The sequence below is a fragment of the Nymphaea colorata genome, chromosome 6, assembly GCF_008831285.2.
Source record: "Nymphaea colorata isolate Beijing-Zhang1983 chromosome 6, ASM883128v2, whole genome shotgun sequence".
Taxonomy (NCBI): domain Eukaryota; kingdom Viridiplantae; phylum Streptophyta; class Magnoliopsida; order Nymphaeales; family Nymphaeaceae; genus Nymphaea; species Nymphaea colorata.
Genome location: NC_045143.1, coordinates 14417865 through 14441237, shown reverse-complemented (window position 1 = coordinate 14441237; position 23373 = coordinate 14417865). Strand labels below are relative to the sequence as shown.

At 35.4% G+C, this 23373-nt stretch overlaps 1 protein-coding gene across 1 annotated transcript; it reads right to left on the bottom strand.

The window, feature by feature from the left end:
* Positions 1-20517: 20517 nt before the first annotated feature.
* On the bottom strand, positions 20518-22676 carry LOC116256441 (mavicyanin). Its single transcript, XM_031632808.2, has 2 exons — positions 22443-22676; positions 20518-21051 (listed from the first exon to the last, which is right to left on the bottom strand). Exons 1-2 carry the CDS (start codon positions 22615-22617, stop codon positions 20642-20644), a joined length of 585 nt encoding a protein of 194 aa, XP_031488668.1. The 5' UTR covers positions 22618-22676; the 3' UTR covers positions 20518-20641.
* Positions 22677-23373: the final 697 nt, after the last annotated feature.

Here is a 23373-nt window from a genome sequence, read left to right as displayed (position 1 = left end):
AGTAAAAGAATGCATTGTAGATGTTGGAGGAACTCACTGTGTAGAGAGTCCATTGGCAACAAGGGCATGTGGAAAAGGCAAAAGGGAAGGGACAGAAGGAACTCGAACTGGTGAAGGAGAACATTGAGGGAGGGAAAAAACAACAAGACACTACATAGAAAGAGTAAATAAAGAGGATAAGATAAAAGAAGCAAGGGGAAGAAGGAGGGAGATAGTGCATGAAAACAAGGGGAAGAGGGGAAATAGAAAGGAAAAGGAAAGCCAAATGACTGGGGGAAAAACATTGAGAGAAGCAAACGAGGGAATAGGCAACACACCAATGATGTTGGAAAATTGTGTAGATGGACCAAAAATAGTCGGTGATGATAGTTCGCTAGTGGGGAAAGCCAACAACAAAGGAGAGGAGAAAGGGTTTGAGATGACAATGAATAGTGGGCAAGAAGGATACAATGGCCCATGGATAGGGTCCCAAGTGAACCAACTTTGAAATCTAGGGATGAATGACTGGAAGAACAAGGGGATCTAAGTTGAACCACCTCATAAAAGTGAACAAGAGACCTGGGAAGAGGGAGGGATGATGAAGGGGAAGAGGGGTGAGCTTGAGGCTTCAAAGGTGGGACTAAGAATGGAGAGGAGGTAAAGTATTGATTGGATCCCGATTTATCCAAAATTTGAGGTATGCGTATATATTCAATCTATGGTACTAGCATAGACTCCTCCATGGGTCTTCGAAATTTAGGTTATCCAATTCTCCTTGTTCACCTATTGATATACCAGAACTATTGTCTATTTTGTACTAATAGTGCAAAATAGATAGCTCTATTCTATACATTTCTAAATAGATTTTCTGAGAGAGCATACATAGGTTCCATACAACTCCTAAATTGAGAGGGGTAGGATAAATTATAGAACTAAATAAAACTTGCTTTCTTCTCACTTAGTTTTAAATACACACAAATATGATGCTAGTAGGTATGGCTATGAAAGTTTCTTGCAATTGATTTTTGGAATTGTAAAAATGACTTGTATATGGTCTAAGAAATCCTCAGATGGACGATGACAGTGCCCATTGGGCATGCCATCTATTCACATCCCTTCCCGTAACTTCATTTTTTGGTAGAAGTAGGGAGTTATGCAAATCAGCAAAATTATAAATTGGGTCTTATGGAAAGTTCAAGTGAAAGAGATCCAACTGTCAGTTTGAGGTCCAAAAGATCCTACTACCTTTAATAAGGGTAATTAAACCAAGAACTAAGGACTTTTTTGGATCATGTACAAGTCATTTGGTTGATGCAAATCCTACATGCTTATGGAAAGTTCATTTCAAACTTAACTTTGGAACAAATGATTTAAGCATTTGTTTGGTAAATTGGTGTGAAATTTAGACAAGTTGTTTGAAAATTTAATTTTTTTTTGGAGAATTTGAATAAATTCTTTGAAAGATTGGAAAATATTCAAATTGGATATCATTGTTTTGGTAAAAAATGTGTGTGCCATTTGAATTGAAGTCTAAAATCAGCAATGATAATGAAATTGTTTTGAAATAATTTGGATTGTGACTTTGAGTCACAATTTTGAAAATTGAATTGTCAATTTGGATTGGAAATCTAAATAGAAAATTGAGAATTTGATTGGAAATTTGGGGATTTTGGAGAATGAGATCAAGTTGTTTGTTGTGGACTGAAGATCATCTCATTATTTTTTATTGAAATTGAGATCAACTTGTGATCAAATTTTTAGGAAAAATGGCTAAGCTGACTTAGCAAATGGACCAAATTTTGGGGAAACTAGCTAAGATAACTTAGCTAATGGATTGATTTTAAAATATCTTTTTGTCCAAATCATGTGATTAGGTCTAAAAGACATGAATTTGATTTCAAATGGGTTTTCATTTTATAGAAAAATTGTAATTATTCAAGTATAACTTACCTTTTTTTATGAAATGTGGATTCTAAAATATTAGAAAGCATACCATTTTAAAATTTTTTTTGGCAAATTGGGGTATGGTGCTTGTATTTTCTTTTGAAACTAGGTGAGAAGTCCACATTGTTATTGTCATATGACTTAGTTACTTTTTGCAACTTGTTATAAGATCACTTAATTTCCTGAGAATATGCATATGTGCAATTTGATTTGGCACGTGAAAATGCATGAAAGAAAAGAGAAGCTACATGAGGCATTCATTCTTCTCTCTCTCATAGTTCTCAACATTCATTCAACATAAATATTTATTTCATAATACACACACAGAAAGATTGATTTTATTTTATTGGAATATAGGACTTTCTCTATCTATGCTTAACATATTATTAAGCCCAAGAGTTAGAGATGCAATCCACAAAGCTTGTGATTTGAATTAAAATCTCAAAATAATAGAAAATCATGTGAATAATTTTAAAATCAATCTTCAAAAAATACATGGGAGACATGGATAACATCCACTTTGTCTCAAAATTACAATAAATCAGACTTTATACTGATTTAAATTGCTAAAATTTAAAAATATTTATTCTAAGAAAGCATGATTCTTAGAAAATCATGACAAATCATTGAAAATTTGCTTAACTTTTCATAAGTAAGCATGTAAATCAACAATAGGAATGTTCTTCTTGAGAATATGTTTCCATTTGTGTTGAGTATTCACGTTGGGTCTAAACATGAGGTTTTAGAAAACTTGTTTTTTTTTTCCTTAAAAAAAAGCAAATAAGATTTCAGGTTTTATGCCAAAATATTCGTCCATTGCTTGGATGATTTTAGCATATTTGATCTCTTCTTTTGATAGAAATAAAAATGAGGTTTTGAGCATGATTTTGCAACATTTTTGGATAAGGATTAATCCCATGCAAATTTGGAAATTCATGAATGAAATCAGTAGCACCTAAAAGCATATTTTAGGATGCTGATTTGAATTAAAGTAGAACTTTCTTTAGTTTTATGAAAAATAGCCAATTCATGGCTGAAAATTATGATTTCAGTAGCTTTAGACTCTAAAGTTTTAAGATGGATTTCATGGAATCATGATTTGGTTTTAGCAATATGTATGCATTTTACACGTGTTGCTGTAATAGACAAGGTTTTGAGATTGAAATATTGAATAATCTTGTAGTTCTGAACTATGAAGACCACAATGAAGATTTCCTTTCTTCAAACCATTTGGAAACATGTTCCAACCTGATTTTGGAGGGAAAAATTGAGTTTTGATAAGAGGTTACATGTGCATGTGTGTGTGTGTGTGTGCACATATTTTGCCTCATAAAATGGAAAATTTGGTAAGGGACCTCTTAGCATAGGAACTATGATGGTTCCTAGGTGAGTTTTCTATGTGGGAAGAATGAAAACAAGTTTCTAATATTTACCACAACCCTCAATCAACTAAATCAAGAATGCATGAGTTCAAAATGACTCGAACAAGCTTGTTTTTCAATGTTGCTGCCATGTAAAAATGGATTACATTCATAAGAAGGCATCCATCGCTAATAGGCAATTAAATTGTTTATATTGCAACAAATAGAAATCACTCTCTCACCGTGGGATTCACTCATGGTGGGGAATTAAAATGAGGTTTAAGCTAGCTATTGAAATAGGCGTAGCCTTGGGGCTCTTTTAGAAAATAGTTTCATGGGGTTTCTTTTAATAAATTTGATTCATGCATGAAAAATACATTAAAATGTACATTGATACATAGTTCTCTCTAGTTGGACCTTATTGATCACATAAATAAATGGCAAGAAGCCAAAAATAAATGAAGAGCAAGCTAGAATTGCCCTTACCTTTTGGTCGGCCTTGGTGCTTGAAGCTTCTCTTTGCTTGTTCCCTAAATCAAACAATTCTAAGCAAGAATCCTATTTTGGATTTGAGTTTAGCAAAGTTAGAAGAAGATGGTCTTCTTGCTGAAAATTGCTGGAATAAAGATGATTTTCATTGTGCTAGAAATCCTAAGCAAGAGTCCAATGAAGCACCCTGGCTTAGCAAACCTAAAAGCAAGGAGTGGGAGAGAGAGAGGGAGAGAGAGCTTGGACAACAGCTCCTTATCTTCTTGGCTTCTTATTCTCTTCTTCTTATTCTTCCTCTCGGCTGCAACTAAGGAGAAGAGATAGACAAAGCGTTAGAATGCAAAAAAAAAAAATCACCCCCTTTGGGCCTCAAGGAGGGTATATATATAGCCTTGGAATTGAATGAGGAAGGGGAGGGCGTGGATGCATACCTTCCTCCACTAACTCTTGGAGCACGCCCAAGTCTTGGGGAATTCACACCCTCTTGAGCTAGTGAGTTAGAATAGGTCCAGCTCTATTCCAAGCTATATTTTGATTTAATTTTAAATTTGAAAAATGAACCGAGGTGGCTGCCACCTCAGTCAGCCTTTACTTCGGCCAATGGTTTAGAGGAATCTGATTTTTTATGGTTCAATCCATAAAGCATGGATTGATGACTTGTCAAATAAAGATTAAATGATCTTTAATATTCTTAAATGATTCCAACCAAGCACACCTAGCCCACATGCATGAGCTGGGTGTTCTCGGCTAGATCTGGTCAGCGATGGTCCAGACCTAGTCAAGTTTAACTTGGGTGAAGGTTTAGGTCCTAAACACTTGATCTTGACTGAAATCTTTGATGAAAATACACTTAACTCAGGTTTGAATTTTTGAAATCAAGCTTGCTAGGTTCGAACCTAGTGACTCAGCTCTAAATGTTATGAATTGCAAATTCATGTTTGACAATTCAATTTAATTTGAAAAGATTTTTGGAATTCTTGTCAAATTTGGTATGAAAAAAGGACATTTTGTCTATAATTCAATTTGAAAATGGGTTTAATTGAATCAAATTTCGATCTGAAATATTGATTTTCAATATGGTATTTGATTTATACCACTTAAGAAATTCAAATATGTATTTGGTTTACATAGAAAACCAGATTTGGGTTCTATAAATTCAATTTGATCATGAGAGTACAAAACTGTCTAAATTTGGTCAAACTTGACCAATTGACCAAAGTCAAAGTTTATTTACGATCTGATGTTGACTTGGTTTGAGTAAATTAGATGACTTTGAGCTTAGAAAGCACTTGATTATGCTTTGATTGAGCTCAATTTTCGAATTGCACTTTGACTAGGTTCAGTCATAGTATACTTGATCCGGTCAGGGTGTATTCCTGTCCAGTAGCTGGACCGTGAGGTAGACCTAACCTTTTGACTAGTTTTGACTAGGCCAAACTCAGGATGACTGAGCTTGTTAAGGTTGGCACCGCATCTAGGTGCAGCTAGGTGCACCTACTTGCCTTAAGTAGGTTGGTTAGAAGAAATCATAGCTTTTTCGGAACTAAGACCTCTCTTTAATTAGAGAGTTCCTTTTTAATTAATGGAGAGAGAGAAATATAGCTTTTTCGGAACTAAGACCTCTTTTTAATTAGAGAGTTCCTTTTTAATTAATGGAGAGAGAGAAATATATAAGTCTCTCTCCTTCCCTATGTTTTCATTAATCCTGGTTGATATCTTGATTAAAGTAGATATTTTGATTGAAATGGGGTGCGTGTTGGGCCCTTGGCCATGCGAGCTAGGTGGAGCCCACATGTGGGTCCCACTCAGCAATTTGGTTAGATCTAGTTTTCATAGTTAAATCCAGATTTGGATTTTGCAAATGGATATGGATTCCAAATGACAATTGCAATTGTATTTCGAATCCTAATTTGGATCCAGTTTTGGGTACTAAATTAGGATTTGGACTTGTAATCTTGCCTTGGGATTCATACTTTGAGAAGTTTTTCACAATTATTTTTTGAAATTCTTTTGTAAGATTCTGAAATTGCATCCGTTAGCTAAGATGGAAAAAATTTGAGGTGTTAACATTCATGTAGCCATTTAAAGCTGGTTCTCATCTATAATAGATGAATCCATCCCTAACAAGCTTTTAAAAGGGGAAAATGCATGCATTGAAGCATGTAAATTAAATTTTCTATCATCTGAATTGTAACTCACAATGGGATTCACTCATGGTTTTATGTTAGAAATCTAGTTCAAGGCTGGCTAGCTGAAATGGAATGACCTTGGGATTTTTTGTAAAATCATTTTATATAGGTATTCTTGGAAATATTGGAAGATGCCTGCAGGTAATACATATTAACATGTACAAAATCATGTCGGTTCCCCAAACTGGACATCATTCCCAGCTGAAAATTAAAATAAATGAAACCCCTCCCATGATTGCATCATTCAACCAAGAAGCAAAATAAAGATAAGTTGTCAGAGATGAGAAGACCCCAACCTTATTAGTCGACGCTTGAAAGTAGGAGAGAGCTTCATTGGCTTCCTAAAACCAATGATCCTAAGCAAGAATCCAAAGAGGATTCAAGCTTAGCAAAATTAGTAGTAGGAGAAAATCTTCTATTCTTGAGGCCATGATTGTTTTCCTAAGACTAAAAATTCTAAGCAAGACCCCAAGAGAAGGGCCTAACCTTAGCAAAATTGGAAGAAGGATGGGAGAAAGAGACCTCTTTTCTAGGGATGGTTGCTGATGTTCCTTCTTCTTCTTCTCTTCTTGGCTGCGATGAAGAGAAGAGAAAAGAGAGAGAGAGAGAGAGGGAGAGAGAGAGAGAGAGAACTTGGAAAAAACATTCCCCTTTAATGTGCTGAAGGGGGGGTCTACATAGAAATTTCAGCTCCATTGTGCTTGCATGTCAAGTAATGTATGGGTTGGTTTGGATGAACACCATCATGTGTTGGGTGCATGCTTATATTCAGCCATGCAACCAATAAAATTTAAAAAACATTACTCTATTGGCTGCATGCAATAGAGTTTATGTCTTGCTTTTAAAAAATATTTTTGTTAACTAAGAGAAAGCTGCACCCCCTATTTAATTCTCCTCAAAAATCATCTTCCTTGGGAAACCTTCGTTTGGATTGGCAATTGGTGGCTGGTCCAGCCAAATGATGTGGCATGGACCAACCAATCATGATTTTGGTTAGGTGTCTCAACCACCTATTTAAAATTGATTGAATGGCTGATGTGGCTGCCACCTCATCTAGCCTTAATGCTTGACCAATTTTAGAGAGTGTTCATCCCTCATTGGTCAAGTCCAATAAGTTTAGATTGATGATTAAGGAAAGAAGATTAATTTTCTTTAATCTTCTTGAAAATGTTGAATTGAGCTCACCTAACCAACATGCATGGGCTAGGTGGGCTTTGGCTAGGTCAAACATTGCAAATTTGACCAAGCCAAGCTATATTAATTTTTAATTCAAAAACTTAGGTTTTAAACCTTATTTTAATTAAGATTTAATTGTTGGTAGGAATAGCCTTTGACTTTGACTTCAAACACTTTCTCTTTCTAGAGTCTGTTCGGGTTGATTTGAGCTTACTGGGCTTTGATCTAGTGATCTAGTTTTAAATTATATTAAATTATAAATTTTATTACCAATAAATTTAGTAATCAAGTTTAATTTACAAGGATTTTTAAATCCGTTGTATCAAATTAAATTGGGACGGAAATTTTCATTCAAAGTTTAATTGAAATTGGGTTTGACTTGGTCAAAACCATAATTGGAATTTGGATTTTTCACTTGCATTACATATGATTGATTTGTATGAAACCTTTAATTTAGGATTTTATTGATTGAATTGGATTAAGGACAAATTTGTTCAAAAATTGAATTAACTGGATGGTTTGACTATGGTCACCATCCCATTTGTACTTTGACTTCATCTAATTTGATGGGTCTCATAGCATTTGAGACTTGGAAAAAATTTAATTATGTTTTAATTAAGTCTATTTTGAAATATGCTTTGACTGAGCTTAGTGAAAGCAAAGTTAGTTCAATCAAGGGTCAATCCTATCCAATGACTAGAATGGTTAATAGGTTTGGCTTGTTTTGATTGGGCTCATGTTTGACTAAGCTTTGCAGATGTGCCACCACATCTAGGTGAGCCTAGGTCAAACCTACTTGCAACTAAGTGAATTTGGTATCAGTTATTATGCCATGCAAAAGACGGCCTATGCATGTTGGCATCTTTGGAAATAGTTTCCTCACTTATTAAAGGTAATAAATGACATCTTCTTATGATATCTCTTTCTTCCTTCTAGATTTTTTTGATTATTTTAATCTTTTATGTCAAATAAGCATTTTTTATGTAATGGGGAGGTCCATCCCACCTTTGGGTGGCCCTTGCCCATGCATACTGAGTGGGGCCCACACATGGGTCCGACATGATGTTCTAGATCTCAAGTAAATTCGGTTTTGATTTTAAATCTGAATTTGGGTTTCAAATGATAACTGTAATTGGATTTAGATTAGAAACCTTAGTTTGGATCCAGTATTGCATATTGGACTTGGGTTTGGACTCGCAACCTTGCATTGGGATTTGTCCTTAGATTAATTCATGAATTGGACATTATTTGAGTTTGGGCTTCAATGTTCACTTTGTACTTGAATTTTTCACAATTGTTTTTGTGAAATTCTGCAAAATTTGAATATCTCTTTAGTTACTGGATGGAAAAAAACTTTGACGTTAATAGATGCCCCTCATTGTGTTGAGCATGTCTGATACTTTGCTTAGCAGCAAAGATTCTCACACCAAATGTTGGTGAATTGCTTTGAGAAAAATTTTTCAAAATTGAGCCATGCTACCTTTGTTTGAGAGAAATAGCTGGCAAAGATTTGAAATAAGAAGATCTTCCTCAATTTTATAGGAAACTCTCTAGATGAATTAATATTAATTAGGAAATCTTGCAATTGGAAGGAATTTTTTGCAGTTAACACCCAGAAGATTTATTCCCTATGCCATTTATCTCTTGGCAAATGCTTTTTGTTTTTCTTTGGATTTAGTTTTGAACTTTGGTTTCCTTTTGAGCCAACCTTCACTCTTAAGGGAATTACCTCACTGTCCCAAAAGCTACTATGGAGTTCCACTGCTTTGGTGGTTTTGTGTAATTTGCTTTGTGAAACGTTACACCTATCTGGCTTTCTATTGAACACTTGTAGCAAGCTTTGGGCCCACAATTTCCAGACTGATTGGCCTTAGGGTAGCAAGTGTAAAACACCCCTAGACTTGCTCGAATTCAAAAGGCTTTAAGAGGCTTGGTGTAAGGAAAATGTTCATGAATTGCTTTTTAGCTTCACAGTGTATGCACAAATTATATGCCTACATGCTAGTGCAGAGATTTGAACCAAAGGAATAACTACACTCACCCCAAACTCATTGCTTAACTCATTTTCTTTGATAGTGTTTTCTTGTAATCTTGCTAAGGTTCTTTCGTCACAAGGGCTTTCTTCTTGTAGCATGTCATGCTAGACCTTCACAAGTGCTTGATTGGTAGGACCAATATTAATTCCTAAACATTGATCTCTCGATTTCATTGGGTTTCTTGCATAGTTTATGCTAATGCCCCTTGCAGTTATTTTCCTATAGGTGAGACATGGGCTAAATTTAGAAAATGATTTGTAAAATTTTGATTAAAAATGCTTTTTGAAGTCTTTTTGTGAAATTGATATGCAAAGTCAATCTTTGAAATTCCATCCTAAGAGGTGAGAAGCCCCTTAGTTGGTGTGTAGGTTGTAAAAAATATATTCATTAGAGAACCATTCACTATATAATTGTTTTGAAGATTTTGAATTGCAATTTTAAGTATAGAATTGCCTGAAATGCAAAACATCAATTGGATTGGAGATGTTGATTCTATCGGCATCAATTAGCAGAAAAGAATTTTGAGGTAAAACTTCTTTGATGACATATGACTCTTCCAAGTTTGGCACTCATTTTCCTTTAGGCCTACTTCTAAGTGAAACCATTTTACTTAAGAGAAGGTCATTTACTTGAAATTTTATTTGAATGACTGATTTAGCATAATATCATGTGACTCTCTTGTGATAGACTTTGGCGAGCTCAACCACTTGTACCTTTTTTTTTTCTAAGAGGTCTGATTGAGAAAGTTTCTTTTATTAATACTTGCTAACTGAAAGTTCGATGAGAGCAGCAAACTTCATTGCTTACTTTTGGACATATAGTGGAAGGACAATCTTTGTTTCATGCACTAATTATGTTGGTGCAGCATTAGTGGCCATTCAAGTTATGGTTCAGTATGCCCAAAGTACATTATGATTTTTTCGTGCCAATCTTGGCTTGTTTTTATAGCCCTTTCTAAGATATGAATCAAAATTTTGTTTGTTGCATTTTCCTGGCCATTACCCTGAAGATAGTATAAAGTAGAAAATGATGTTGCATTTTATATTTGTGGTAAAGGTTTTGCATCATCACATTATCTGATGTAATGTCATGAGGGATATCAAATCTACACAAGAGATTTTTATAAATGAAGGATACCACATGTTGTCTTTCGACTGTTTTCAGAATGACCATATAGTGTGTAGTTGCTAGAAATACCACGCCTATTTGAGGTAGGTGGATTGATGGGGCCGGCCATGTCGAAAGCCCACATTAAGAATGACCAGGATGAGCTGATGGAATAAAGGTATGTCATTGGAGTGTGGATTAATGGTGCATGAAATTGACATTTGATGCATTTCTCGACGAATTGGTGATATCCTTTCTCCATGGTGGGTAAGTAATACCCTGTGCTAACTATCTGCTTGATGAGGATCTGATACCTCTACAAGTCCCTCATAATTCCTTCATGGGGTTCTTGATTGACTTTTAGTGCCTCATATGAATCAAAACATCCAACATATTCTATGTTAAATCTTCTTTTATTTATAACCATAACTTAAATAACATATCTTAAGGATGTGTTTGAGACCTTGTCGCTTCTTTCAAGACATCTCAGGTGCAAATGCTGCTGTTTGGAGAAGCTTTTTTGTCTTGATACCATGGTGCTTCTCTATTTTCTGCTTGCAACAACTGTTATATGATGTAGATTGGTTGTTTTCTACCAATTTCAAAAGATCTAATCGACTCTGCAGGCCTGACTGTGATGGTAGAGCTCAGACTGGCCAAATGATCTACAATTGGATTGAGTTCCCTCGTGACATGTGAGAGCTGACACTCAAATTGCTTTACAATGGATGTTGTCATTTCTTGGTAGTGGAACAATTTTTAATCCTTAATTTGCCATTATCCATTAACTTGGCTGACAATTAGGGGGAATTTCAAAAAATGTGAACTCTTTACACTTTAAATTTGAGAAGCATTTGAATCCTTAAAATTAAGGCATCATATTCTACCATGTCATGAGAGCAAGAGAAGTTTAACTTGAGGGAGAAAAGAATCATTTCCTCCTCGATGTAATGAAAAGCATCCCAATGTCTACACCCATCGTACTTTTGGATCCATCAAAGTATATGTCACATACCGCCGTTTGTTCGGTCATTAGAATTTACTCATCTAAAAAATCATCATTTGCCTTGATTTTCTTGGACAAAGGGAAGTCTAGCAATTGATCTAAAATGGCTTTCCAATTGATTGTTTTCTATAATGCATATTCCAAATCATATTGTACCAATACAACTTGCTACTTTGCTACCTCTCATTTAAGAATGGTGGTTCGATGATCTACTTGAATAGATTAAGTTTGGATAAAATTTTGACCTCGGATGATAATAGATAGTGTTTTAACTTTTGATACATCCACATCAAATCCAAGCAGGTCTTTTCTTTGTGCGAGTAATTCTTGTCATACTGCATAAACATTTTGCTAAATAAATAGCATGCTCTATTATGCATCATTCTTCATATTGTACTAGAAAGCCACCATAAGCTAAAATGTTGACTGTGATGTAAAGTAGCAATGCCCCAAGTTGAATGTTTCAAACTTGATGAACAAAGGAGGTATTTCTCAATTTTCTTAATTGAGGCTTGGCATTTGTAGCTCCATTTGAATTTGACTCCCTTTCACAACAAATAATTGAATGGTCATCATGGTATAGCAGAAAATGCCCAATAGGGTTGGGAATAATGTTTTGATATGATCCTAAGCAACCAATAAAATGTTGACTGTGATGTAAAGTAGCAATGCCCCAAGTTGAATGTTTCAAACTTGATGAACAAAGGAGGTATTTCTCAATTTTCTTAATTGAGGCTTGGCATTTGTAGCTCCATTTGAATTTGACTCCCTTTCACAACAAATAATTGAATGGTCATCATGGTATAGCAGAAAATGCCCAATAGGGTTGGGAATAATGTTTTGATATGATCCTAAGCAACCAATTTAATTTGGTTGTAGCCTGAATGTCCATCCATAAAGGAGAACCTAGCATAACCTGTAGTGTCGTTCACTAACAAATCCTTGTTTAGAAATGAATAATCATCTTTTGGTGTGACTTGATTCAAATCTTTGCAATCAATGCAGAGGCAAATTTTGCCATTCTTTTTTAGAAGTGTCATGATGTTTGCCAACAATTTAGAAGTCAATTGTTTGGAATAACCCTAACTTTGGTGTGTCTTTTAGGACTTCCTTAACTTTCCCTCAAGGCGATGGTTTAATTTTTTTTAACTTTTGTTTTACTTGTTTGTATTCTGACTTTAATGGCAATCGATGCCCGACCAGTTTAATATCAAACCCTGATATGTCTTCACAAGTCCATACAAAGGCTTCTTGATAACTTTTTAGGAAGTCAATCAGCTTTTCTCTTTTTTATGTTGAAAGACTAGTCCCAATTTGTAAAATCTTTGGATTTTCTTTTATGCCAAAGTGGATTTCATCATGGGTCATTAACTAAAGGCGACAGTTGATTTTGTTTTTGTTTTTTTTTTTCATTCGGATGAACTCTGGACAATCTGTCCCATTGAGTTCTGGATTTACTTCCTTAATTACAGATAATGATTTCAATGGTTGACTTTTAGGTGCCATCCTGATGAAAAGTAAAGACTCTTGGTCTACTAGAATACAATGATTTCTGGAACAAAATGACAAAATAATGGTGATTGATTTAATAGATGGTGAACATCCGCTTATGATGCTACTTTTGACCAAATGCATTGGTTTAAATTCTTCTTTTGTGTTTACCTCTTCATGCTTTCAGCACCCTAGGACCCGAGCACCTCATTTCCATGCCAATGTGACTAGCTCCAAAAATTCATCTTCATGTTTTCTAAGTTCAGTAAATGGTTGGTAGTCATGGCATAGGAGAAGGTCAAGTCATTTCGTTTTGTGAGGAAAATTTGAAGAAACGATGATCGTTGTATTTTCCTTTGGATAGGCCTGGTTTGCTACCTTTTTCCGCCCACATCGCTTCTTGAGCTTGTGAATGGTTAATTTGCTAAAGCATCGAGCCAGTTCTTCTTCCTTATAGGCCTAGATGCTTGGCACCTCAATTGCATATGCTGGAATGATGATCATAGAATTTGTGATGTGATTTTGGTTGTCCTATGCATAAATTATCACAAGGTGAATACTATGAGTCCACTTGACATGTTGATGTAAAGTTGAGGGGACTGCATTAGTAGCATGGATCCATGGTCGTCCTAGTAGTAAATTGAATGAGGGTTCTATATCTATCACATGAAATAAAACCTCATATTGTGTCTTAAAGATGTCCAAATCGAAGCATATTTAGCCCAGGCTAGGCTATCCTAAGTCATCGTAATGTGAAATATTCAAACATGTCCATAACATTTTCAAATTTATGTATTAAAAGAGACACATGAGGCCTAGAATAGCTTGTGTGTTCGACACCTAATATGGAGCCCTGTGTTAAGGGAGAGGGATATCTTATCATTTTTGAATAAAATGGGTGTTTCAATTATTTCTCAAAAAAAAAAAAACTTTTTCTTTTTTCCATGTTTGGCCTTACATGAGAAGTTCTTGTTTTCTACTACAAGGGTGTTTTCATAATTTGGTACCTTAAATTGCAGGCCTTTGTTAGGGCCCTAGCGTGTAACCTTATGCTGCTGAAACATGAGACTGTTTTTACTGTTAGCGCCTTATTATTTTTTTCCCTTTCTGATGAAGTGTTTTTTCAAAATTCATCCTTGATTTAGTAGGCAATGGTACACCTTCCCATTTGACATTTTGTTTCTCATGTTAGTGCTTTTATATTTTCTTCATCCTTTATTACTTCAGATTAGTAGCTTACCATTACCATGTGCTTGGCAAAAAAGCATCCATTTTGTACTAATTCATTCGCTTGATCGTAAAAGGTGCCTGTGCTTGTTGGTTGAAATAGTTCTAAATCACAAATGCAAGCTCAAGAAATTATTCAAAAGACTTCACTAAAATGTAGACATATAATTACCAATAGAAATGAGTTTAGAACTTCTAAAGTACCTTCAAAGTAAAAAATGAATTTGAGGAAAATGCAAAGCATCTTTTATACAAATTTGCAAGTTGAGCTAATCAGCCTACATGATATCAACTTAAACAAGTCAGGCCCAAGTAAAATTTGGCTTGTTTCAACTTGTACATATTGATGCTTAATTTTTTTTTACAAGGTCCTTTAGTTTGTTTATTTTGTTGTTTATGTTATTCTTCTGGTTGATGTTAATTGTGCAAGTTAAGTCTATTAGGATGAAAGATTTTTTAAGGTAGAAATTATTGTTAGGCAGTGGTTTGAGCAGCCAATTGAACAGTCTTAAATAGTGAGGAGAACCTTAATTTGAATGGAAAAAAAGCATGAATGTAGATTCCAAAGCATAATACATATGCACTTACAGATTGGTAGCATTTTAGGTTGTATATCTGATTATAATCATACTATGACTTTCAAACTCCATTTCACAAATGATAGGTATTTCTAATTTCTCTATTTTCAATATATCAAAGTTCACGCAAAAATCAGTCTTAAGGTTGTCTAGTGCATAATTGGTCGGCCCTAAGGTTTATGTAGCATTACTAAATGTTTAACATCAGTAAACTACAAGACTGGTGTTTTGCATTGTAGCTCTCTTACTGTAAACTTGTTGGTATCATGATTAGGTGCAACAAACACATCTCTGAACACCATTTGTAAAATTTGGTGTTATGTACATTGTTTTGTTTATGCTGTATTATAGCTTTGTGAAACTTATACATATGTTTCGTCTATGTTTTAAAACTCTAATGCTATTTGCTTCAGTGTTAGTCCAAAAATATATAAATGAAGCTTTAGAAATACATTGTGAAGGTTGTTGTGTCTACCATGGATGAAAAAGACTGGATTAAAAGGTAGATAAAATATATGATCACATTATTTCATTAAGTTTATGTATTGGATTGATCACTTGATAACATGGCTGGGGTGCACTATTCAGAACAAGTGTTGAATACTTGCAAGGAGTCCATGATTTTTTCATCTTCATGAAGAACAACAATGTCATTACAATGGAAAAATCTAATGTCCTTGTTGCAAGTGTATCAACAATGGATGGTATATTTGATCATGTGATGCGGCATGGTTTCAGTAGTTATACAAGATGGTATCATCAGAGGGCGTCAATCTTGCTTGGTAAAAACAATGACGATGATGATGTGGAAGCAGATGTTGATGAAATGCATGAGTTAATAAGAGATGCATGTAAAAATAATGGTGTTGATGACTATGATGATGGTGATGAGATGAGACATATTGAAGATGATTTGGAATATGATCAGGTAGATGCAAAACTTTTGCGTGATGCGAACACAGAATTATCCACTAGTTGTACTCGTTGGTCAAAGCTGTCTTTTTTTGTGCATTTGTTTCACTTCAAGTGCCTCATTGTTTTGAGCAATAAGGGATTTGAACAATTACTTAAATTATTATCTGATGCATTTCTATAACTTGTCCAACTACCTAAGACATACTACGAAGCCAAAAAACAATTTTAGACTTGGGACTAGACTATAAGAAGATCGATGTTTACCCAAATAATTGCATGTTGTATTAAAAGATTTCATACATAAGGAAAAGTGTGATTATTGTGGTTTCCATAACCTGACCAACTTCAAGAATGTGTTGTGCTCATACTATGTCACATGAAAATGATCTTTTCCCCATCCTTTTTTGATATTATGATATATTTAACTATTCATCTTGTCAAGGAACTGCAATTAGGGGGACCAGTACAATATCATTGGATGTACCCAATTGAAAGGTATGTTATATTTACTTTTTCTCTAGCTGGTTGATGTTACAATGTTTAATTATTGAGTATACTGAAAGGTTATGTCTGTAACCAAAGCCAAGTAGCGGGGTGTATCACTGAAGGTTCCATTGCTAATGAATGCCTCCAATTTTGTCATAAATACTTACATGATATGGAGACTAAATTCAATAAAACTGTATGAAATAATGATGGGGTTGAAGAAGCATCGACAAACATGATCGGGTTTTTGTTAAGAGGTCATGCACTTGACAGAGAAAATATTTTTATTTTGAACAATGCAACTATCTTATACATGGATTGTCTAAGCTCTCTAATGTGACCTCATATCTTGAGTAAGTTAGTAGGAATGCAACATGACTTCTATATTTATATATTTTAACAATTCTAACTCTTCTGAACTTGTTGTCATGGTAGGGAGCACTTGGCATTGGTAAGAATTTAAAATAGAAAGAGGCCTTATCAAGTAGAAGGTATACATAAGTTGTGATTTCTTTAGTGGTTTAATTATTGTATAATGCATGGGAAAAGAACACATCAGATGATTATTGATGAACTTGTATATCTTGTTCAATATCCTCAATGTGTTCCTAAAAAGTAATGGATTTAGATTTCATACAAAAAGTATAGAATAATGAAGATGAACGTAAAATAGTGGTGTGGTGGTAATTGCATAAATATCAAGCTTCTCAAGTGCTAGGGATCCAAATCCAGTAGTTGGTGATGTTACTTACTATAGGTTTACCACTGACATACCTGAAGTTCAATACCATCCAAGTTTAAAATTTGTATTGTTTAAATGTCAGTGATATGATGTTCTTAGCCCAAATGAAAAGGCAATGAAATAAACAAATTTGGTTACACTCTTTTGAACTCCAAGTATTTTTGGATGGCCAACAAACCATTTGCCTTTCCAAGTCAAGTGGAATAAGTATTTTATGTTGAGGATCCTATTGAACTAGAAATGGCAAGTTGTCCTTTAGATGTACTACCAAAAAGCATAGAAGATGTGAATGAGGAGGTTGAAGATATCAATGACATAGAGCTAAATTGCATCTAACATGATAGAGCAATATTATTTTCAAATGATGAAGATGCAGAAGTGTGTCTGGTTAGAAATCATGTTAGAGGTGTGACAATTCATGACTAGTAACAGAAGTTATGGAACAATAGGAATAATGGACACATTATATATGTAACATGCTGACCTAGCAGCTATTCTTGCATCACATGGTAAGTTATGTTTTCACCTATTAACGAAAGTAGTATGCTATGTTAACTCTATGTTAAATCCAAATACATAGAAACTAATTAGATATAAAAAATATTCATATTGGTCATAAGCTTGTCCATCATTCATTTGGTTTCTATATTTTATCAATATGTTTAACTTGTCTTTATGAATTTTCAGATGGCACATATTCAACATGTGCAACCTAGCTATAAGTCGGATGAGACTCGACAAGAAGAGGATGTTTCCGCAGGTTATTAAAATATTTAACACTAATAACGATTATAGCCTATTCATATTACACCATACTAATGTTTACCAAGCTCATGCTAGTTTATTTGATTGTGAAAGTCCCAACATAACTTGAAAAAGGCAAGGAGCATCACAGGCTTTAGCGACTATCAATCAACTTGCAGGAGGAAAACATACATACAGACATAATTCAATTTTTCAACATGTAGGTGTTCAGGAGCAAAAGCTTAGCTCATTTATCAGGGCAGTAGCTCGAGATCTTCATAAGACACCCTCGACCTACTTTAACTTCAAAAAACTTCCTAATGAATACAAGGAAAGCTTATGGAACTTGTGAAGGTAACATTAGTTATTTGATACGTTCTAATATTAGGTTTTTATATATTACGAAATTTCCACATTGTCAACTATGTGTGCATTCAATGCAGCAATATTACAACATTGGTGACAGATTGAAAATATGGGTCTTACTGTATATGCTAAGCTATGGAAAAATTGGAGGTGTGAGCTTAGAGGCATCTACAAGTTGTTCAATAATGTACGTGACCGATTAGAAATAGACTTTTAGACATCCTATCAAAGCAATGGCAGACCCTTATGGAACACTTTGATACTAAAAAATAAAAGATATAACTTCAAACATGTCTTCTCTATACAAAATAAATTATGATGTTACTTAATATTTATTGTCGCAAAATGCAGGCCTTAAGCAACAAAAACATGGAAAAACGTTCCAAACAGAAATACATACATACCACATGTACAAAAAGTTTTGCTAGCTTTAGACATGAAATTAAGTTGGAAACAGTTGTCCTAGGTTATTTTCTCTTGTATTTTGTTGGCATATGATGACAAGTTGCATATGCTTTTTATGAATTAGGTTCTAGAGGGTGGAACTGAGCCGGGGGCAATGCTAAAAAAAAGTAGTTATTATCATACACAAATCTTGAGACCGAAAGAAGATTCTTTTGCATGCTTGGTACATGTAAAACAATTTTAAGTGATACTTGGAGTGTAAAAACGATGTGCCCGAACTGGCTACAAGAATAACAGCCCCATACACAATAACCTTGTCATCAACCTTTTGTTCTAATTCTTGTGCAGATTTTGATGCAACATGTGTCATGTGGTGAGCAAACTGGCGTCAAGGTATATTGTAGAATCTTTATTATCATTAAAAACTTATGTAGTGAACACCTTCAGAATGTCATAGCACTGTTTTGCTATGTGGTTATTGAAACACAATATTGACAACTAACCTGAATGCAAGATTATTGGATGCATTGAACTTTGTTTTATTGCTACCGTATTTGCCTTTGAATTTCCTTCTGTTTTAATTCCATGATGATTGGCTATATTGAGCTAAAAAGGCCGAAGTATTGAACTCACTATCGGTGTCTCATATAGGTTTTATCACGGCTACCTTTTATCTTGATTAACTAATAGGTCACAAATATCTTTACTTAAGCAAGAATGAACTACCTTCTGTTTGATAGAGTTGAGTGGAAGAATCGTGGATGTAGGAGTGGCTTTCCTCTTAATCATGTTAAAAATCATTTTGTTTCTCTCTCTCTACCCCTCTCTTGCACGCACTCTCTTTGATGGCAGCGACAAGAACCAATCACAAAGGCTTGGCAACATCTTTTAGGAGAACTGAATGCAGCCAGTGGGCAAACAGTCCAAGTGATAAGAAATAGGTGTTGAGCACAAACCGCAATATGCAATCAAAGAGGGTGCTAACACAAGGCAGCTCTAATGCACAGCAGCAACTTCCTGATCTCTAGAAACGAGAAGACCAGAGATGCACACTAAATGAAGAGCAAAGGATTAGGCCAAGGACCCTTCAATACCATATTAGACTAATGCTGAAAGAATGAAACACATAATTAAAATGGTTGAGCATGAAGCCTGCATCCACAATCTCCCATCTCTCTGAGATTGTTCATGAGAGGGAATTTTTGTTTTATATTAAATGGGAATACAATTAGATCCATTTTCTATGGATCTGCATATCTTTTCATTGATGTAATTTCTTTTTAGATCACTGATTGTCATATAGTATATTTTTTTTTATTATCCGTCTGTTGTGTGCTGCCCTTTCCTTATTTCTAAAATTTTCAAAGCCTACATAAGCCAAATTGTGCAGTACATAAGGTTTTTGTGTTCCAGCTTGCTAAGCCTCTTCACAAGTTTCAACAAGCTCTTTACATATCAAATACAAGCCAAGCCACCAAATGCCTTTCACATTTCCATCCTTACTAGAACCGTGCGATCTCCATAAAACCAACAAGAAGTAGAAGAAATGAGATATAGTGGGTTTCAATGTTGCACCCTATGACCCATCAGAGAAGGTAATGCGCGCTGACCAAATGGATAGGTTGGTTATGGACTAAATTCTTGGTGAGCCCTGGTACAATTTGGCGTTCATGCTAGAACTAGTGTTAGCATTTCATTCCTAGCATCCACCACATAGATTTCATGATCGAATGGTCAAGGTCCCCTTGACGCAGACCTCGTAAATCTAAAAACTCACTATTTTTGCTGTTCTTCTCGTTAAACCCTCTCTCCCTCTTTGCAAGCCTTAGTTGTTGAAAAGTCAATGCCGTTGGATGCTCCATACTTTTTGGGATAGCTAAAATTTAAGAAGTATCTGTTAAAAGCACTACATAAATCATCATCGTTAAAGTCACCATAAACCGTTGCTGCGCTACGAACTATCGCTATTGCCAATACATGGTCTGTCTTTTAAAGATAAATTTTAAAAACTTTAGTCTTGTCGCAACATCTAGCATTGTATGCATGAGACAGTAAAATGTTGTGGTCTTTATGGCTCTGAAAATTACAGTTTTTTAGCCGGCTGGAGGATGCCGCGCAGAATATTGGTGATTCTTCTTCCAATTTGTCGATTCCGCTGCAATGCAGATCATGATGCCAAATCTCACATTAGAAATGGAAACAGGGAGTATGAGCCCTTAACGTTCAACCAAGTACAGCACCTCCGGCCACAAAGAAATTATAAAGAAAAATTTGAGGAATCCCAAGCATCATTAGCTCTAAACTTCCAAAACTTTCTTAGTCAAATCCAACAGAAGTGATGGAATTAATTATGACGTCCAACAATCTAGCAACACAAGCAATAAACAAGAAAGTGCTCATCTATACGTAGAAAATTGATGAGCCTATAAACAGTGTGGACAAACAGCAGGCAAGGCCGGCCACCCTGTGGATTCGAGTTGTGAGCAAAGCAGAGGCATGGCCAGAAGAAGGGGCCCTAGCTTTGGCAATAGCGGTTGTGGAATCGCTATTGCCAGCAGTTGGGGTAGGTAATGTCGAGGGTGGTAAGGAAGGAGGAGGAGCGAAGTCATGCGTCACCCTGATGTCTACCTTTTGGCCTCCCTCACAGTGACCGGGAAACCCACAGATGAAAAAATAATGTCCTCTGCTGTTAACCAGAAAGGTATCGTTCCCGGTGGAGTGGACCGCCAAGGGCGAGGATGTGTTGCATGAATGGTAGCTTGATCTCGTCACTTGAACCACATTGTGGAATTTGTTGTTGTACTGGAACACTGCAGACAGCAAATGAGATCTAGTAGTTTAAAAGTTTTGAAATAATTGGGAAAGAAGAAGAAAAAGAAGCGTAGTAATGAAAGTTCACCCGGGGCTATATAAATGAAAGAAGTAAAACAGGGGTGGAGCCAGACGTTGGCTTGTGTGGACAACTGCCCACACAGTCTCACAAGATTTCTATATTCACTTATTGGTTTAACGCCCAACACACACACACATATATATTTATATATATATATATATATTAAGGTGCTGCTCAAGCATTTGCTTATTTATATGACACGTCTCATGTAAAGCATTTTGCTATGTAATGAACTTATTATAATTTTTGAATCAGTACCTTTAGCCAAAAATTTCAGGTTTGGTGGCTGGAATGTAGGGCTAACTCAAGCTTGACTCGTTTGTTAAACGAGTCGAGTTCGAGTTAAGAAATAAACTCGACAACCTAAACAAGTGGAGATCGAGTTAAGTGGGCTCGGCTCTGTTAAGTTCGAGAAAGACAATATATAAAATATGTTTCATAAAATTATCAAAAAAAAAAAAAATGCTCAAATGGGTATGCACGGGTATGTGAGAGCTTCCATGTTCAAATCTATATATTACCTCTTTTTTTTTAAATAATAATTTTTTAATAAAATGATTAGCTCGGCTCAAGCCAATCTTCGGCTTGAGCTTAATCGAGCCGAATCGAGATGCTCGAACCGAGTCGTGCTTGAGCTAATGAAATCAAGCTCGATTTGAGCTCGAGCCAAATTCAAGTTTCTTTCATGACACTCGAGCACTTAAACAGCCCTACCAATGAAGTGATCATCGTTATGAAGTGGGGATCATATGTTAGTGCCTCAAAAGTCAAAACACAGTATAAACATGAACGGAGGTCTCCTAATCATTTATAGTGCTCCTTCTAATATTTTTTTTCTTTTTTTTTTTGGTCAACGTACATGTATGCCGTTTTCATTATGGAAAAGGGATATAAGAGAAACCCCATAATTTTGGGCTTTTTTTAGACGACATATCAGAAAGGACATGATTCTTTTAGCCCCCATTAATTCATGCGTTTCCAAAAGGAATTGATAGTTAAAGGCGTTCCTTGTTGATTTTATATGTATTGGATGAAATTATCATACATTGCGCAATAGAAACATATATTGGTTAAGGTTCTTTCTTAGGCCTCTTAATAGCCCACTCTGATGTATTGTTTCAGGTAGTTTATTTAATTGTACCCGCCGGATATGGGGCTAAAGACAGCGTATTAACGCTTTAGAATGAAGGGGTTCTTGCTGTCGTGATGTGTAAATAGCACGATCGCATTAATCAAACTACACTGCAATGCATGATCTAGGAAAATAGTGAAAGTAAAATAAAGCATACATATGAGCAGTGTTCTTACGTATGTTATCTCCAACTTGGAAACTTTTGGAAGCAGACCATGACGTGTAATTGGTAGTGCCAACAGTCCAGCCCCCAGAATCCCCAACCATGTGATATTGCCCACATAGCGTGAAGGTGATGGTGCACAATAGAATGAAACAGACCGCCAACAACTGAGGAGAAGCCATTGCCATGAAACAGGGAGAACAGAAGCACAAAGGACAAAGGATGAAGAGGAAGCTATTCTTGATTATATGCTTCCACCGGTTTTGTCCATTGAGTGAAGGAAGCGTCAAGGGAAAGAGTGAGTCGCTCGCTAACGGCCCACACAACGCTGTTCATAATAATTAAATTTTGGTGGGCAGCCTTCAAGTATTGGCCATTTTTAGAGGAAAAGAAAAAGTGAAAGCAGCGGTACACTTACATGCTAGCTGTCATGTCCCCCTCAAAATCAGCCAGTGTGAGGTTGATTCTACTCATATCAATCAACTAATAAAAAGTTAAATTTAAAAACTTTATTTAACATATTTTTAAGGCCCAAGCAGGCCAATTTGTTCTGCTGATACGCACCTGTTTTCTTGCTTTTTCTAGTAAGAGACAGAGATGGAAATTTAACAGCATTGGTTCAAAGAAAATTTTAAATCTTTAAGAGGTACCAACATATTTTAAGGGGTACCAACTGAGAAAAATTGCTTACAAATACCAATACAAAAAATATTGAGAAGTTTTTTGGGTATGCGCCACACAGCAGCCTCCACCCCTGCCCACATATATATATATATTGGCGGCACTCCATAACTTGTGGCCTAGTCAATTCCTGTTTAACTGAAATTAAGCAGCCGCGATAAAACAAATGGTTATAAAAAAGGCATGATACAAAAGAAAAAGAAGTGAATGGTATAGACCGGCATGCATTTGACATGAAACATTGTGTTATTAAGACATGTTTT

What these genes read in the sequence shown, in the direction of transcription:
- LOC116256441 (XM_031632808.2), bottom strand. Translation starts at nt 22,617, where the DNA reads ATGGCAATGGCTTCTCCTCAGTTGTTGGCGGTCTGTTTCATTCTATTG. An exon ending in CCAAGTTGGAGATAACATAC is followed by an intron (nt 21,052 to 22,442) that starts GTAAGAACACTG and finishes TGCTGTCTGCAG; the next exon opens with TGTTCCAGTACAACAACAAA.